Source organism: Lynx canadensis, chromosome B2 (genome assembly GCF_007474595.2).
Source record: "Lynx canadensis isolate LIC74 chromosome B2, mLynCan4.pri.v2, whole genome shotgun sequence".
Taxonomy (NCBI): domain Eukaryota; kingdom Metazoa; phylum Chordata; class Mammalia; order Carnivora; family Felidae; genus Lynx; species Lynx canadensis.
The window spans coordinates 135,916,083-135,934,134 of record NC_044307.1 but is presented as its reverse complement, the minus strand read 5'-3'; the positions used below and the strand labels follow the sequence as shown (position 1 = coordinate 135,934,134).

At 46.7% G+C, this 18,052-nt stretch overlaps 3 protein-coding genes across 3 annotated transcripts in view; 2 read left to right on the top strand and 1 right to left on the bottom strand.

Moving 5' to 3' along the window:
* Positions 1-18,052, bottom strand: part of PPP1R14C (protein phosphatase 1 regulatory inhibitor subunit 14C) — an 88,339-nt gene that overhangs the window by 51,043 nt on the left and 19,244 nt on the right. The gene's annotated exons all lie outside the window — the stretch shown is intronic.
* LOC115514659 (small nuclear ribonucleoprotein G-like) lies at positions 1,467-1,972 on the top strand. The gene is made up of 2 exons (XM_032593294.1): positions 1,467-1,636; positions 1,924-1,972. The coding sequence occupies exons 1-2, from the start codon at positions 1,467-1,469 to the stop codon at positions 1,970-1,972; spliced, it is 219 nt and encodes a 72-aa protein (XP_032449185.1).
* On the top strand, positions 3,956-4,925 carry LOC115514658 (voltage-dependent anion-selective channel protein 3-like). The gene is given in 2 exon segments (XM_032593293.1): positions 3,956-4,640; positions 4,643-4,925. Coding segments are annotated over 2 exon segments (849 nt in total). The 3' UTR covers positions 4,807-4,925.

The window sequence follows — 18,052 nt, the reverse complement described above, 5'->3', positions numbered from 1 at the left end:
ATGTGGAGTCAGAAAACGTCCGCATGGAAAGGGAAGCTAAAACAATCAATATCGACACGATGAGCTCAGCCATCACCAGAAATCCCTCCAACATAAAAGATGTTTTGATAATATATTGCAGATGAGACTTGGGCAAGGATCCTCCACAAGGAGACTAGAACTGTTGCCAAATTCAATCAGGGACACCCAGGTGTCTTCCTTATCCAATCAAGAGACCAGAGTCCCCCTCAAATTCAATAACAGTGACCGTGAAAAATGGCACGAGGATGTCAATTAAGTCATCAAAGAACACTGCAAATCTTCTCTATTGCATTATGACCACTATCCGAGTGGGCACTGTGTCAACGGAAAGAAATCCAGGGGGGTGGGGAGTGAACACAAAACATTTTAAATGCGCCACTCTTCACCAGGCCCTTTTGAGGAAAAGGGACTGCACGGACCCTCGAGGACTGATTTCGGTTACATCCAGAAAAACTAACTCCAAGGAATAGGAATTTAGCAAGGAAATAAAGGGTAACTGAAACGTCGCGGAAGAAGGTAGCTCCTTTTGTTCTGTTCACCGCCCATCAGGCTTCTGATCTCCGTTCTTGGTTCCCAGGTGCACCGCCTACCAGGACAGCAGGCCCTGAGCAAATGTGCCTTCCTGTGAGACGTCGCACCCATCCACGGGCAATCCCGTCAATCCTACCTCCAAAGGGCACTATATCTGCCCACCCCACCCCCATCCCCACCCCCAACACCTTGGCCCAGGCCATGTGGCTCCCTCCCGCCATGTCACTCTCTCTTGACCTTTAACACTGCCGGCGTGGCCCACACAGCAGCCACGCGGGTCTTCTCAAAATCCCAATCTGCCTTCAATCGTTTAGGAACAAAACTCATAGTTTCAGAAATGGTATAAACATTTGTCTGACCATCTGATTAAGCTCTCGCCAAAAGAGCTTCAAAAAAGCTTCAAAAAAACCAGATCATCTCACCATAAAACTGACAAAACCAGAAGTAGATTCATCTGTTCGACATCAGAAACCCTTAGCGCTTTAAATCCACACACACAAAGTTAAATGTTGACAGGACAACAAATTGTAGCAATCACCTCAGGAAATAAATAAATCCTGACAATAAATAGATCTCTCTCTCCGCTGTGACTGGATCTACGATAGAGTATAATATTCTACTTCAGGTTTTCCACCTTGCTGAATTTTCTGTGTAGGTAAAAAAATACTGGAAATGATCAGATTTAAACGTGGTTATTCAGTATGAAATAGGACTTGCGGTTTAAAACAGAAACACTACAGAGAGTAATTAGTTGTGGCAATGTAAATCATACCAAAAAGTAAGGCATGTAGAAAAGAACGAACAAATTGAGCATAAGTTAAATTTAAAAATCCAAGGCATTTTGTTTTGAGGCATGTTTGAGCTCGCTGAGCAGACACTAGAAGCAAAACTCCCCTCCTGGGATGGAAAAATTTATGGGCAAGAAGTTACGGTCACAATTAAATGGTGGCGGACAAGGCCAAGGGGGATTTGGTCCCTTTATGAGTCTTTTGATGGATGAACGCGTGGGGACGGCAACCAGTAGGCAACAGAACAATGTGGGAAGGGTGATAAAGAGAGGAAAGAGCATCGCCATGACAGAAGCGTTGGCTAGAGCAGAGACAATGGCTGGGTTCACCAGAGAGAGGGCTCCCTTCCACAGCACCTGTTTATGATCATATAAAAATCAGGTTGTGCGCATTTTCCTATTGAACTTCTTTGTGAAATAAACTTTTATAACAGTAAAAAAAAATAAAATAAAATTCAAACCTGACCACCGCAATTCCTCTGCTTCAATGGCTTCCAACTAATCTCAAAATTCTGACTCCCCGACTTGGCCCACTAAGTGCTCACAGTAGGACCCCTCCGTGGCTCCAGCCCCTGCGGCCACAGGGCCTGTAACCATCTCCTGGACCACATCCTCCTCTTTACCTCAGGCTAGCTGATTTCTCAGCCTTCCAGAATCTTCTGGGGGAGCCCCCCACCCAAACCTGCTATCTCTTCCCCTCATTCTCAGGCACAACACTCCCCTTTACTTCTCCTTCTCTCAAGCTGACATCCTTTTGTTTATGAGTGACTCTGCCATATAACCAGGGAACCCCAGCTCCTAGCTCAGTGCTGAGCCCAGAGGGGCTAGTCCCCAGAGGCTTATTTAGGCTTCCCACAAAGATTATCAAAACAGGAGCTTATCCGCACAATGACAGTCCACATATGAGCCAAGATTAAAGGCCCCATAAACCCTGAACACATGAAGGGTCTCAATAGAACAACTGATTAACTGAGGGGCTTTTCGTGTAAATCACTCCCCCTTGGAAACCCAGCTCTAGATTATCTGGGACATTTTCTCTTCAGACAGATGGTTATTTCCTTCAAAGTGGATGAGGAAATTGTTCCTGAGAGCTTTGGAAGACCGTCATGAAGGAAAACTCCAGTTGTTAAGCTCCCTGGGATTAATGCCTTTTGTCCCTAACTAAATAAAATAATTATATTAACCGAGGATGGAGGGCGGCATGGAACAACCCTTTCAGAGAGTGACAGTAACAATCAGGCAGCACTCCCTTTATCTGCAAAATCTCACAAGTGTTCTCGTGGTTCCTTCCAGGTCCCAGGTAGGTCTGTGCTGTGCTGCTCCCTCAAAAGCAAGACGTGGAGTGAGACTTGCTGCGCCAGTGGGCTAGGAGGCGGATGTGAGGTGTGCCCTTTCCGGCGGAAGCTTTAGGAGCCCACGGGTGCCTCCCAGGGCCCTCGCCCTGCCCTGCTGGTTATAGAAGCATGTTTCTAGGCAGAGCCTCATGGGTCTGGGTCCCTGAGTGACAGTAAAGAGCAGAACCCCCCATCAGTCAACACTGGATACACAGCATTAGTGGGAAATAAGACATTATTTTTAGCCACTGAAATTTTTGATCGCTCCTGACCGCGACGTAATCCAGCCATTCTGGACTGACACCGTGAGCTGACCTGTCACTGGCAGCTGCAATTGTAAATGGTCGTTAGGCTCCTATCACAGACAGGAGGCTACAGGCCCTCAGACGGTGGAGGCTGGAGCCCCACACCCATGAGGAGGTGAGGCCAGACTCTCAGCATCTTCCAACCAACAGTTACTCATGGATATGCATTATTTGTCAGACACTGAGCTAAGTGCTAGGGATACGGCGGACCGTTGCTAGAAAATTCCTATGGACGCCGTGAGGAGGGGCCCCCTGGCAAGCTGAACAAAGTCAGGAAAGCAGCGAGGTAGCCGGCAAGGCGGAGAGGAAAGGAGAGATGGCCTGGGCCTCAGGAGGAGCAACTCTGCATGTGGACAGGACAGTACGGGTGACTCAGGGATCAGACTGACTCCTACAGGCACTCTCCCAAGTGCTTCCCGTGCGGTCACACCCTGTGTCCTCACAGCGCCCTAAAAGACAGGCCACACCATTGCTGTCATTTCATAAGCAAGGAAAGTGGCAGGAAATTGGAAGGAAGGAAGGAAGGAAGGAAGGAAGGAAGGAAGGAAGGAAGGAAGGAAAGAAAGAAAGAAAGAAAGAAAGAAAGAAAGAAAGAAAGAAAGAAAGAGAAAGAAAAGGAAAGAAAAGGAAGGAAGGAAGGAAAAAAAGAGAGAGAGAGAGAAAGGGGAAAGAAGTTAACTAGCACCCCAGCTAAACTGAAAGGCAGGAAAGTTAAGAACACATACATTAGAGGGGTGCCTGGGTGACTCAGTCAGTTAAGCATCCGACTTTGGCTCAGGTCATGATTTCATGGTTCCTGGGTTCGAGCCCTTCGTCGGGCTCTGTGCTGACAGCTCAGAACCTAGAGTCTGCTTCGGATTCTGTGTCTCCCTCTCTCTCTGCCCCTCCCCACTCATGCTCTTTCTTTCTCTCTCTCTCTCCAAAATAAACATGAAAACAACTTTTTAAAAAAAGAACACATACGTTAGAAATTAGGAATGGTAGAGTGTTGCCTTGGCAGAGTGGAGACCAGCCCTCTGGTTGGAGGTATATGTAACACACCGACTTACTGTGACCGAGGGAAGGCTGCCAAAGATGACTTCAACAAAGGCTATGGATTTGGCTCGGTCAAAGTACGTCTGAGAACTAAGTCTTGTAGGGGAGTGGAATTTTCTACTTCTGGTCATGCTTACACTGACACAGAGAAAGCGTCAGGCAACCTAGAGACCAAGTACAAGGTCTGTAGCTACGGACTTGCCTTCACCCAGAAATGGAACATAGACGATACTCTTGGAACAGAAATCGCTTCACAGAATAAGTTGGCTGAAGGGTCGAAACGTACTCTTGATACCGTATTTGCACCGAACCCAGGAAAGAAGAGTGGGAAATTGAAGGCCTCCTACAAGTGGGATTGTTTCAGTCTCGGCAGTAATGTTGATGCAGATTTTTCTGGACCGACCATCTTTGGCTTTGGAGGTTGGCTTGCTGGCTCTCAGACGAGTTTTGACACAGCCAGATCCAAACTGCCACAGAATGGTGTCGCCCTGGGTTACACAGCTGCCGACTTCCAGCTGCACATGCATGTGAGTGATGGCCCTGAATTTGGAGGGTCTGTCTACCAGGAGGTTAATGGGAAGATTAGAACATCAATAAACGTTGCTTGGATGGCTGGCCGTAACAATACCCGGACTGTAGAACTTCTCTATCTGCTACAGGAAATAAGACGAGCCCGACCGGACTGGCTTATACTCAGACCCTTGGACCAGGAGTCAAACTGACCCTACCAGCTTTCACGGACAGAAAGAACGTCAATGCAGGAGGCCACGAGGTTGGGCTGGGATTTGAATGAGAAGCCTAATGTGGTTTTGAGGAAAGCATCTGATTTGTCCTTGGAGGTGAACAGAACCCACTATGTTCTGGCCTTAAAATTCTTCCGTGAAATTTCAAAAGTGTGAACTTCTCATTCTTCCAAAGAATTGCAATCCTCCCCACACTGAAGTGTAAAGATCGCAAGTGCGTTGTAAGGAAGGAACTTGAAGGCGTGCCCGAAGGTTGTCCTACTTGTGCCGCATTGCAGGTGATTTCCACTGTTATTTTATTTTATTTATTTTATTTTAATTTCTATTTGAATTTTTTTTAATGTTTATTTATTTTTGAGAGACAGAGAGAGACAGAGCACGAGCTGGGGAGGGGCAGAGAGCGAGGGAGACACAGAATCCGAAGCAGGCTCCAGGCTCCGAGCTGTCAGCCCAGAGCGTGACCTGGGGCTCGAACTCACGAACTGCGAGATCATGACCTGAGCCAAAACCGGACGTTTAATGAACTGAGCCACCCAGGTGCCTCTCCTCAGTGTTATTTTAAATGTGCTCATCAGGGAAACTGTGGTGACTGTTACAAAGGAAATGACCTGAGCCTCCAGCTTGTACATCACAGCCTACCTGCCCCACACCACTTTTTCATGACCTTTGGATATACTGGTCTCTGTGCTGTGGGAGAATCTTTGGTTTTCCGTCAGAGTAAAATAAAATAAACCCATCACATTTGGAACATAATCCATCATCTGACTTCCTAGGGATGGTTTTCTTTCTTTTTTTTAGCATTTTTTTTTTTTTTTTTTTGTATTTTAGAAAGAGAGAGTGCAAGAAGGGGAGAGGGGCAGAAGGAGAAAGAGAGAGAGGGAGAAAGAGAAGAGAATCTTAAGCAGGCTCCATGCTCAACATGAAGCCCGACACGGGGCTCGATCCCACGACCCTAGGATCATGACCTGAGCTGAAATCAAGAGTCGGACACTCAACTGACTGAGCCACCCAGGCGTCCCTGGGAATCTGGAATTAAAAAGGGGGAAGGAAGGCCTGCAGCAAAATGTGACGGCCGACACCCAGCCATGGGTGGTACCATTAGCTGACGGAAGTTGCCGGGTGCCCAGCCAAGGGATCAAAGGTATGAAAGGGAGATCAGCCGTTCCCACCTCTGGTACATGAGCCAAGACCGTAACTCCTTGACCACGGGTCTCTCTGCTGGCCCATGTGTGCCCAGCTTTGGTTTGCTCAAAGACATAAGTTCATTCCTCCGTTAACTCCTTCACAAAGCCTCTGGGGGCACCTGCCACGTGCACCTGTGCGCTCTGAGATACAATAATGAATAAACTGGTGTCGTGACTGCCCCAAAGGAGCCTTTCTTTCCAGTGGAGAAAACAGACCCAACCTGGGGGTGAGAGCCCCCGGGCAAAACCGGGGTCCCTCATACACATCTTTGGCAGAAAGAAGCCCAACGCTTGTCCCCCAAACGCAAGCTATGGCGACTCACACCCTGTGGTCATAAAGGGAACGGGGTGGGGGAGGAGACAAAGGGGCAGGCATCCGTGGTCACCAGAGGGTGACCGGACCTGCCTGTGAGGTAGAGAAGGAGGCAGAGAGTGAGACGGCTCCTCCCTACTCCACAGAAGAGCCACCTCAAGCCAAGATCGTAACAGGCCAAATGCTGGGCATCACGTGCTGTCTGGGATACCTGTTTCCCAAGTTCGGCGCATACAGCTGCACCACTGCACCTGCGCGTTAGTTACTGAGAGCTCAGCCGTGAACTTCTGAGTCCACCTATACCAAAGAAGAAAATTGTATCTAACCTGCCCGAGTTAGCTCATCAAATTTTGACAACCAGTCTTCCTCAAAAGCCTGAAGAATCTCTTTGACCTGATCAGAAGGGACCACTTAAAGTTGGCAAGCAAAACCACCCAAAACTTGAGAAATGGGTGAAGAGTCAAAAAGTGAGTATTACACCGTAGCACATCTCTTTAGCTTTTTGAGATGCTTAAAGTCAATGGGCTTATACATGTTCGCGTCAACATGAGATTTTACATAAATCACTGAAACTTTTCTGCTTTACTTACTCATCTAAAGAAATTCCCCAGGTTGATGACTCCAGTAGAAACAAACACAGAGGTTTGTAATGACTCTACCGCGACATTTGGAAGCACTTTTCTGAACATTGAACTTGCCTGAAGTCCTGAGACAAAATACAAAATTTTATTTTCCATTCTATTTCTTTTCTGCCAAGGTAGAGCGATAAAGTTGAATTTATATACCCATTTTCACCAACTCATTTTCCTTTTTATAATTTTAGGGCTAACTGTACTATAGAAAATCCAACCGAAATTTATAACTAACATCGGCCACGGTTGCTTGCTAAGAGTCCAAGAAAACTCATAAAAAAAAAAAAAAATCACTCCCTTTCAAATGCGAAATGTCTAAGTTACCACGGCAATCATGAAAGCTATAATCCACAAACCAGCAGAATATTTATGCTTTAAGTGGGTATTTATAGATTTCTATAATATCGTGCTTACTTGGTGACAGGTTCCACACTGTACACTTGAAGGTATACGTATAACCGTCTCATTTGCTCATCGCAAGGACCCTATAACATAGGTACACAGCTGCATTATTCCTGCTTCACAGTTGGGCAAATAGAGAGGTTGAATAGCTTGTTCCAAGGTACACAGTGTGGAATTAATAGAGGCAGATTCAAACCCAGCAGGTCTGGACAGAGAGTATGCACCCTTGACTACCATACTAAAATTGTCCCCTTGCTGACCATAACCTAAAGATCTATACACAGAAACCAATTTGGTGAAAGTGGCTGGATTCAGTCAAATAACAAAGTTAGGTTTTCTTTTTCTTTTCTTTTTTTTTTCTAACGTATATTTATTTTTGAGAGAGAGGGTGTGAGTCAGAGAGGGGCAGAGAGAGAGAGAGGAGGACCAGGGCTCCAAAGAAGGTTCTGGACTGACAGCACTGAGCTCGATGCAGGGCTCGAACTCACAAACCATGAGATCGTGACCTGAGCCAAAGTCTGATACTTAACTGACTGAGCCACCCAGGTGCCCCTTCTTTTCTTTAATATCACTTATTCCCAGGCTGTTTGGCTATAAAACCCATTTCAGACTTAGCATTTCCAAAAAACTAATTCACATTCTACCCCCACGTCCTATTTCCCACTTTATCTAGTAACTGCTATGGAAGAAGAAGGAAGAGGAGGAGGGGGGGAGGAGGAGGAGGGGGAGGACGGAGAGGAGAAGAAAGGGTAAACATATTGCAAACCATTTACTGCACAAAGTAATTTTACTTCAAGTCTCAAATTAGAGAAGCAATGAAAAAGAAAACCTGTCATAGCTCCAAATCAAAAATAAATTCAAGTCACATTAATGAAAGACGGTAACAAAAATACACTCAAAGCATGTTCTGTTTGTCGGGAAGATGGTTCACACAGACTCCAAGCAGCCCCCAGTGGCTCAGCACTCCAGCGTACTACAATTAAGGCGAAGGACAAAGCATCTTATTATATCTAGAAACCAGACAGCTAGGCTCATATGTGACATTTTTCCTAATTAAGGTATAGGCAAGAAAACCATTATGTGCAAGAAACCACTTTGATACTTGGGAAGGGGATACCTGGGAAAACAGGAAGTGGAGAAAAAGGAAAGAGCAAAGGTGACAGAAAAGAACAATGCTAATTCACAGCTAAATATTCAAGATTTTTTTTTTAATTTTTAAAAATGTTTATCCACTTTTGAAGGAGAGAGAGAGAAAGAGTGCAAGTGGGGAAGGGGCAGAGCGAGAGAGGGAGACACAGAATCCCAAGCAGGCTCCAGGCTCTGAGCTGTCAGCACAGAGCCCGACACAGGGCTCGAACTCACAAACCATGAGATCATGACCCGAGCCGAAGTCGGAGGCTTAAGTGACTGAGCCACCCAGGTGCCCCTAAATATTCAAGATTTTTTTCAAGTTCTGCCATACTATTAAAATGTGTCCTCTCAGGACAACCTGAATCCTGAAGCAGAAAGGAAGAAAAAGGTCCACCTGTGCCCCCCCCCCCCCGAAAAAGCACCCAACAACCATTGCCAAGGTAGAGATGGGTTCCACGGCAGGCTAGGCAGCACTCGTGAAGAAGCTTTCCTAAAATGCCAGCCTCGCCGGAAGCAGCCAGCCACTTCCTGGCAAACGGATGAAAATAGAGGGAATAAAAATTGCAATTCTGAAGACAGAGCTACTTGAGTTCCCTTAAAAAACTATACAAATAGATACAGAGAGAACATAGATCACCTCGGTTAATTCTCACAACATCTCATTACCACCAGTTCTACAGATAAGAAGCCAAAGAACAGAGAGGCTCAGTAACTTCCCCAGGATCACACAGTCAGTAGGTGACTCCAACCCTCGTCTTCCTGACACACCATGCGTGGTGTTATTCTTGGGTTTCATCCCACCCACTAAAAAATAACAACAAGGTTGCTTCATTTCACAAATGTAAGAGTCATCATGAATATTTGTATCAGTCTGAAAAGCCACAAGATTTAACAGGAGACAAATACTTGAGGACTCAGACTCTAACAAAGGGTAAATCTGCAGTTAGTTTCCATTTAAAAAGATAGGTCCCAGGGGCGCCTGGGTGGCTCAGTCGGTTGACCGGTTGACCCTCCAACTTCGGCTCAGGTCATGATCTCTCGGTCTGTGAGTTCGAGCCCCGTGTCGGGCTCTGTGCTGACAGCTCAGAGCCTGGAGTCTGCTTCGGATTCTGTGTCTCCCTCTCTCTCTGCCCCTCCCCTGCTCACACTCTGTCTGTCTCTCTCAAAATTAAATAAACATTAAAAAATTAAAAAAAAAAAAAATAGGTCCCTGTGGCCACGCCCCCAAGTCTGGGGACTCTCTGCCCCTGGGCAGCCCATGCCCCTCACAGTGGGGATGAAGGCCTGTGTGCGGGCCGTCCCTCCTCCCTGGGTCTCTCTCCAGGCCTCCCCACGCTGGCCCTACTCTCGGGACAGGCAGACACCACAGGAGGAAGTGGATTGGGAGGGTATTTTAGGAAGTAGAACAGAGCTTTCAAAAGGACTACACTCATAATAACAGACAGGCTCTAGAAAGCTAACAAGCACAGCTGGCTGACTTTCCCCAGAGAACTTCCTCTGCCTGCAGCGCACACGTCTGGAGCCAGTCATCCAAGAAGCACACGGATCTCATTTTTTCTCCTTCTCTGTGAATGAAGAAATTAGTCACCTGTGAGATTTGAAAATCCACATATCAGAGAGCGTACCTAGATGCCTCCCTATCTCCTCTGGCTGGGTCAAGGGCATTGAGACAAACAAACCGCGGCTAGCGAGGTCTTCCTCTCGGACGATCACTTCCAGTCAGTGACACGACCACCGACAGCACGAAGATCCTCTTTAGAATTTCTGACACGGCATTTTGTACCACCACGATAATTTTGAAAGCCAGGTATCAGTTTCTCTCTGACGATCCCGCAAATCAGAAGAGGAAACAAAGCAATCAAGGTGATGCGTCCATTTCTATGCTTAGGTTAGACATATCTCTTTGGTTGAGCTATCTCCGGTAGGTCTATAAATCAATCATACTGACTTTACTTAAACTGAAGAAGTGAACTAAAAGGGCTGGTCATGCATATGAGCAGAGTCACAAATCTCTGCCGGCTGTAACTCCCCTTCCTTCCAGGTGTAGCCCAGAGTCTCCAGAGATTCCTGAGCGGGTCCCGCCCCTCTCTGTCATCCCACATAGGGCTTCCATGGACGCTGTGGCCCCAACACACTCCCCTGCCCACACTTGGCGTTTCCTCCAGCCTCCTACATGCGCTGACTTACCAGGCAGACCATCTGGACCCTTCATCCAGGCCCCCCAACGTGGCTTCCGGGTGGGCCCAAGACAGGTCACCATAAGCCTTTCCAGTGAGAGGCCAGCCCCCGATCACAGACGGCAGACAGACAAGGAGGGCACAAAGCCTGTGCCCAAAGGCCGCATAGTACCTGCTGGTGTGGTGAGGGGCCATCTTGGGTGCCAGGAGACGCACACACAAAGCCCTCTAGGAGATTATGGTCACAGCGCTCAGCCATGGGGGAGAGCCTGTTTCCAAGCGAGGTAAAACTTGACTGTACAGAAAACAGGGAAAACACAGACAGCAAAGAGAAGCCCGTCTTCCTGGCTGGAGATGCAGCCTTGGTGGTAACGTCTGTCCCCATCTACTCACTGGGAGAGTCACTGGACAGGCGGGCCGCTGGGGTTCTGATGCAGGTCCCATTGGCCCAATAAAGTAGCTCTCCCCACCCACTCTCTACCCCCCTCTCCCAGGAAGAGAGGGACGGGAGCACACAGAAAGGAGAAGAGAAGGCATGGTTAGGCATGAAATCGCTACATCTCCAGAAACGCTCCATTGCCCCTGGGACGCTCCACATATGACCCAGTGTTTACACTCCTTGCTGTCAATAGACAGAGTCCAGTCCTCAGTCACATTGGCAGGAATTCGCACTCCTTATCTACCAAGATAGTTCCCTTCCCGATATAAAACTGGCCTCAAGGCGCCATTAAGCGAGACCCATATACAGGCCCAAACAACCATTTCGATCCCCATCTCTTCTCCCCAGATCGCGTCACAGAAACAACAAAAGCGAGTACATCTCAGTTCTTCTGGAACTTGCCAGATGCATCTCTTGAAGCAGAAGCTCATTCCCCTTCTGACCGACACACGGTGTGTGTGGGGGGGGGGGGGGATGGCCTGCATCCTTTCTGCTGAGGGTTAAGACCGGCTTATCGGTGTCCGGAGGGCAAAGTGATGTCAGCAACTTCTACAGCAAAACCACCCCGCAAACAATGTGTCGGGAGCTAGGCCCGACTTTGCAGGCTGGGAGGCCCTTCTATGAAACAAAAGGTGTGTGTCTGCACGTGAACTAGTTGAAGATGATCGTTAAAAAAACTCCACTGGCTCCGAGAGGCCAATCCACGAATCCACCAAAACACCACAAAAAAAGAAACAGCTTGCGAATGAGACCAAGAACTCGTCCTTCGAACAAACTAAGAAAGTTGTTACAATTACTGAGCCCAATGACTTTTTTCGGTATTTGAAATAAGGCTGCGTAGAAAGAAACGGGATGCTGTTCTCCCGTCATCCCTTTGGACGGACAATCAAGGGGAAAGGTCAGTTTAAACTGAGTGATAAGCCTTGACGCAGGAAACAAGACTTGAGGTAGTTGCAAGTGAACCAGACACAGAGTGTGCCAAGGGTACCCCGCCTCGAGCTTAGTTTTTAGGAGCAGTTCCTGGCTTGGTAACGCACGGAGGCCAGGGGCACCCCCGTACAGATGACAATTGATCCAGGCTGTCCTGTCCAGCCTGACCAACAGGACTGGCTGCAAGCATTCATTGCATGGGCTCCACCCCCAACCCCCATAGCCCCTCACCTAGTGGAGCCCGACAGGGTCCCTCCCGTTCACTGCTATCACGAGAACCCCTTCTCCAGAAAACTAGGTAATCAATCAAAGGATACACCTACAAGAAAAGTTAAAATAAATAAATAAAAGAAAGCACAGGCCATGTCGGGCCAGCGTTCTAAATACCCACAGCAGGGTTTTTAATTCTGCTTCAGTAGAATAACTTATGACTTAGGTGTGGCAGGTCTGAGGATCCTGTTATCAGGGAATCTTGGCATGTTCAGGACCCAACGTGGCCATCGAGGCCAGCAAACCCAAACATCAGTGAAAAATACCACAGGTATGCTTGCGGTTGAACTGCATTTCCCCAAACAGGCCAGGGGTATGATGTCCAGGTTTTATTTTAACCGATTCTGAGAAAAACAGCAGCCTCAAACCTAGCAGAGGGAAAAAAGCCATGTGTTATGGTTACCCAAGAACACACGGTTAGATGCTATAAAATGATTAAGCGCTAGAACGGGGAAAGCACACAAGGTAAGAGTTCTGGGAATTACCTACCCCCTGTCCTGGGGGGAGCAAATCACCACCCAGAAAATGTCAGCGCGACTTTCTTGCATTTAGAAATGCTCTACACTTGGAAGCTTGCCTTCCTTTGTGCTTTTCATGGGTAAAGTAATATTTTACAAAGGAAATTAGCGAGCAGTCATAAAGAGCAAGGAGTGAAAGATTTATAAAGGTTCACAATGGTAATGAACTCACGGTTTCAAAAAAGACACTCAGCGTATCAAAGTTCTATAGCCTTAAGTAAATGACCACTCTGACTTCACGAAAAGAGGAAGGGACTCCCCTGAAGCAGATGCCCGATACCCAGCCCACAGGGGACAAACCTACCTGCTCCACCAGCTCGTCTGTGCCGCTCAGTGAGGTATTGGATCTTTCTAAAAGTATTTTTAGTGTTTATTTATTTTTGAGAGGGAGACAAAGTATGAGCCGAGAGGGGCAGAGAGAGAGACACACACACACACACAGAGAGAATCTTAAGCGGACTCCAGGCTCTGAGTTGTCAGCACAGAGCCTGACGCGGGGCTCGAACTCACAAACCGTGAGCCGAAGTCAGACACTTAGTCAACTGAACCACCCAGGAGCCCCTAATGGATCTTTCTATGCCTGGTTTCCACCCTTTTGAAACAACACTGGTGAAAATACCCAGCTCAGAGATTTGTTAAGGGGATGAAGAGTTAATGTGGGAAAGGACTTTGAATAAAGCCCAGAACCTAGTAACTGCTATGTGAGTTACCATTATCATTGCTGATTTGGACTGTATCACTTGGCCAAGAGTAATCAAGTTCCATAGCAGCTCCAGAGGCAAAGTTTAAGCCATGAATAATATGTTTCAAATAAAATGAGACTCTCTTCACTATTAAGTATCAAATGATATTCCAGGAAATCACACTTATTTAAAACACATTTATTCAACAAAGACTATCTGCTGGACTTGGAAAGTCCATATCCTCTAGGCGCTTACAGTCAAATTGGGAAGATTAGCTGCACGCCCATAAGAAAGCACATCGCAGGCAGCATATGGTAAGTGCCAGCTGAGAGATACTGAATTTATTCTAATTGATTTATAAATACTAAGAAGCACTGGGTAAGCAGATTGGTTAAAGCTTAAAATGAAAAAAAAAAAATCATGGAAATGAGGTTTCAGTTGGGCTTTGGAGGATGAGTAGGCTCCTCACCAAGAAAAAGGAAGGGTTTGGGGAAGGAATATTGGGAATGGCATGAGCAAAACTCATAGGGCCATCTTGAATTTGAGATAAGAGACTAGAGTGCTTAAAAACCTAAGGTCTACAGACTGTCTCAGTCCAAATCCTTATTCACCAAGATACTGGCTGTGTGACCATGGCCAGTTACTTACCCTCTTTGTGCCTCAGTTTCCTAAGCATCCACCCTCATAGGTACTGTCCAAAAGACTGAATAAGATAAAGCATGAAAGGAAGACACAGATTCTACACATGGAAGGACTCAAGACCGGCCATTGTGTGGTAGTAGGCAATGTTAAGGAGGCTGCCAAGAGACCCGCCTGTCCGAAGGACTCTAGAAGGCTGGAGCTGAACCTGGAAAGCAGTGCAAAGTCATGTTGGAAGGCTAGAAAGGAAGGCGTGGAGAGTGCAGCTGTCATTCAGGGAGAGTTTTGAGCCACCTGATAAGAGTCAGTCTTCTGGTAGCTCACCTGGCAGTTCTGGGCAGCTTACAAGGTCAGAGAATCTGGGGACAGGAATCCAATAATATGACAGGGTCCACATGTGGGTAGTAAGGAGCTGGGGCTAAGTTCACGCACTTTCACAAGAATGGAGAAGGGCAGGTATAAGGGACTGGATTAGATGGCTCAGCATCGGTGGGACGTGAGAGAAGTCAAAGACAAACTCCACTAGATGCGATGTGATATCCTGGATTAGGTCCCGCCAGAGAAAAAGACATTAGTGGGAAAAGACAAAAAAAAAAAAAAAAAAAAAAAGACCAGGGGAATCTGAATAAAGACTGTAGTTTAGCTAATTGTAGTGTACCAACGTTGATGTCTGGGTTTTGATAAATGTACATCATAAGACATTAACATTAGAAGTAGACAGGTGACGGGGAAATGGGAAAACCCATCAGTACTATCTTTGCAACCCTTCTGTAAATCTAAAATTATTTCCAAGACGAAATAAAATTATTTCACTCTTTTGGAGCGATTCATCACACCATCAATAAAAAGAGGAAAGCCACAGCAAGTGCCACATTGGCCTTGAGAGGATCTGACTGAATGATGTAGACAACAATATGGCTGCCGTGAGACCAAGGGGCCACCCAAGCATGGGATGTGATAACATGGCCTTGTGCCCACATCCAGCCACGTGAGGAATCTAGATGAATCTGGACCCTTAGGGATGTGGAATGGCCCGACTGTCCTCTCAGCTTCCCAAGCTCACATTCCTTGCCAGGAGCCCATCCCCCCACCCATTACACACAGCACCCACACAGCCACTGCTTCCTGTTACGCAACTGTGCCCACCAGGAAAGGTGTCAGCATTTCCAAAGACCTTTACCCTCAGACTCAGGAGCTTCTATTTTGAGGCCCATGACACACCAAGTCTTCTTAAGGAAAGACGAAATATCCATAACACCAACTTCCAATAGTGCAAGGGAAGAACGATCACCAGCTGGTGAGCAGCAGAGCCGGGCTTGAGATTCAGGCCTGCCTCGCTCTGTCCTTCCCACCACACCACGGGGCCTCCTACGGGAGCCCTGATATGGTCTGCCACATTAACACACACACACCAAGATACAGCTTTACAAAAGAGCTCAAAAACCATGTCATAAAGGCACCAATGCCCCAGGGTTAGAAAGATCTTACAAAAACCTGTCTCATCTCCCTGGCCCAACAGAATCACATATTTCCGATCTATCATAACTTGAACTATTAGTTCTGAATGTCAGAGATACCATATAATGAGTATATAGGTGTATGTACATACATCCATATAGGTTTTACATATACACATACCTATGAATAAATATACAATAAGCACATACGGGTTAAATAAAACCTGTACGATAAATATCCTTTATAGATGGGTGATGAATCGGTAAAATAAATTCTTCATCAAAAAATAGGAGATACTGGGACGCCTGGGTGGCTCAGTCGGTTGAGCGTCCGACTTCGGCTCAGGTCACGATCTCGCAGCTCGTGAGTTCGAGCCCCGTGTCAGGCTCTGTGCTGACGGCTCAGAGCCTGGAGCCTGCTTCAGATTCTGTGTCTCCCTCTCTCTCTGCCCCTTCCCCACTAATGCTCTCTCTCTCTCTCTGTCTCTCAAAAATGAATAAACGTTAAAAAAGAGTTTTTTTTTTTAAATAGGAGACACTGAACACCTACCACATAATAAGGGCTAAAAACCATTTGCTGATTTTACTTAACGATGTGGCATTCTTTAAATTAATCCCTACAAACACAGCATGTCTGTGCCACATTATGAAATCAGGAATCAGGTTATTTTCATGAGAACGAAGTTGGAGAAGCAGCAGGAGGAAGAGATTAAATTCCAGTCCTGGTTTGGAGCCTGACCAGCCCGTGTCCCTTCACTTTCAAACGTGTCCGTCAGTCGTGGGTTCTGCACCCACGAGACAATCCGAGCAGCGAAAGCCTGGGACTATACTTTTACTGGGCTATAGACGGAATGAAAATGGCAGGGAGAGAGGTCAGAATGGATGATCGCTGGGCTCTCTTTGAACTGTGAGCGTCTGGGATTGTCTTCGAGAGCTTTTTGGATTGCAGTTATGCTCAGATACGGTGGCACAGTATCCCCCGCCCGTGAGGGGCTGGGTATGTGCTGGAAAGGGCTCACAGCTCATGAGAGGCAGCTGTTAAATATCCAGGAATTTCATGACCCAGCTAGTAAGTGGGGTCATTAAAAATTTAATTGTATAAGCATACAAGTAGCGTGTCAAGTAAAACGATGTTAATAAATACTGCAAACTTACTACTTTTAATGACTTTATCACATTTCACTCTTATCCACCCTCTTGAGGGTCCTTACATCTATTGTCTCTGGATGGAAGAAACCCTCGTCCCTGCTCCACACTCAGTGACTTCCCCACGGTAGCCTGAAATCAACCATGGACGGAGATTCCACAGCAAGGAAAACTTCAAATGCTATCAATCAGGGTTTGTTTGTTTGTTTGTTTGTTGTTTGTTTTCCTGAGAACCAGTTGTTGAACATTTACCAGCAACCCACCAGATATCTGTGCCCTTCAAAGACAAAGATAAGCGGGAAACTGCACTGTGTTGGGGGTGGGGAGGGGAAGCAGGGGAGACAGGGAGGTGGGGGAGAAAGGGATAAAGAAGGGTAGGGAAGGAAGGGGAGAGAGAAAAAGCAGGAAAGAAAGCAAGAAGAGGGAGACAGGAAGTGGGAGAGAGAGTAAGAGAGAAGGAAGACAGAGAGGGAAAGAGAAAAATATTTACTATCCCGGGGGAAACAATGGTTCTACGTAAGCAAATTATTTCAGATAACCAACATCTGGACTCTTTTTCTGAAAATCTCTCTAAATGTATTACTCATGTGCCTGCCTTCTGAAGCAGAGGCTACCAACAGAATTAATATTTTCTTAATGACTCAGGTCAGTCCTGTGAGCAGACGTTCTATTGTGCTACATGACCTTCCAGGCCACTGACACGCATAGAGCTCTTTTTGTCTTCCATGAGTTGGCTCCAATCTTCTGAGCTTTTTATAGATTCTCTGTCAACCCCCTTACTGTCAGGCTGTCAGCTGTCACTTGTAGACTTTCTCCCAGTACTTCTATCGAGCAGCCTCGTTAGTATGTTGCTTCTAAATCGCAGTGAACTGAGAAGTCAGGAGACCAAGCTTTTTAGAATTGTGGCAAAAGTTAACAGTAAACGGACTCTCGCAAGCCTAAGGCTCTCTCCGATAAATAAAAAACATAAACCCTAGGGTGGCTCCTCTGGTTCTCGAAGTTACCCATCTGCTCACAGGCTCGTCACTATGTTCCAAATGGCTAAGGTTGCAGAATTAGCGACCTCTGGATAGCTGAGATTTCCACTAAGTATATAAAACATTGAGTGAGACAAACTAAAAGCTAAACAGAGACAACATTAATAAATATGAAGGCGAGTAAAAGTTCTGTCATGTAAGTGATACTCTACAGCACAGACACCCTGTTCTGCGGCCGGTCTGTTTCCTTTGTCTGAGGCGGAGGGCAGAGCCGGCCATGGCCCAGCTCCATGGCTGCCTCTCCCAGTGTCCCATCTTCCAGCTAATGCCCAGGGCTGGCCCCACCTTAGACCATCTGCCCACCCCACCGTTCCTCATTCACATCCCTGGAGGGAGGC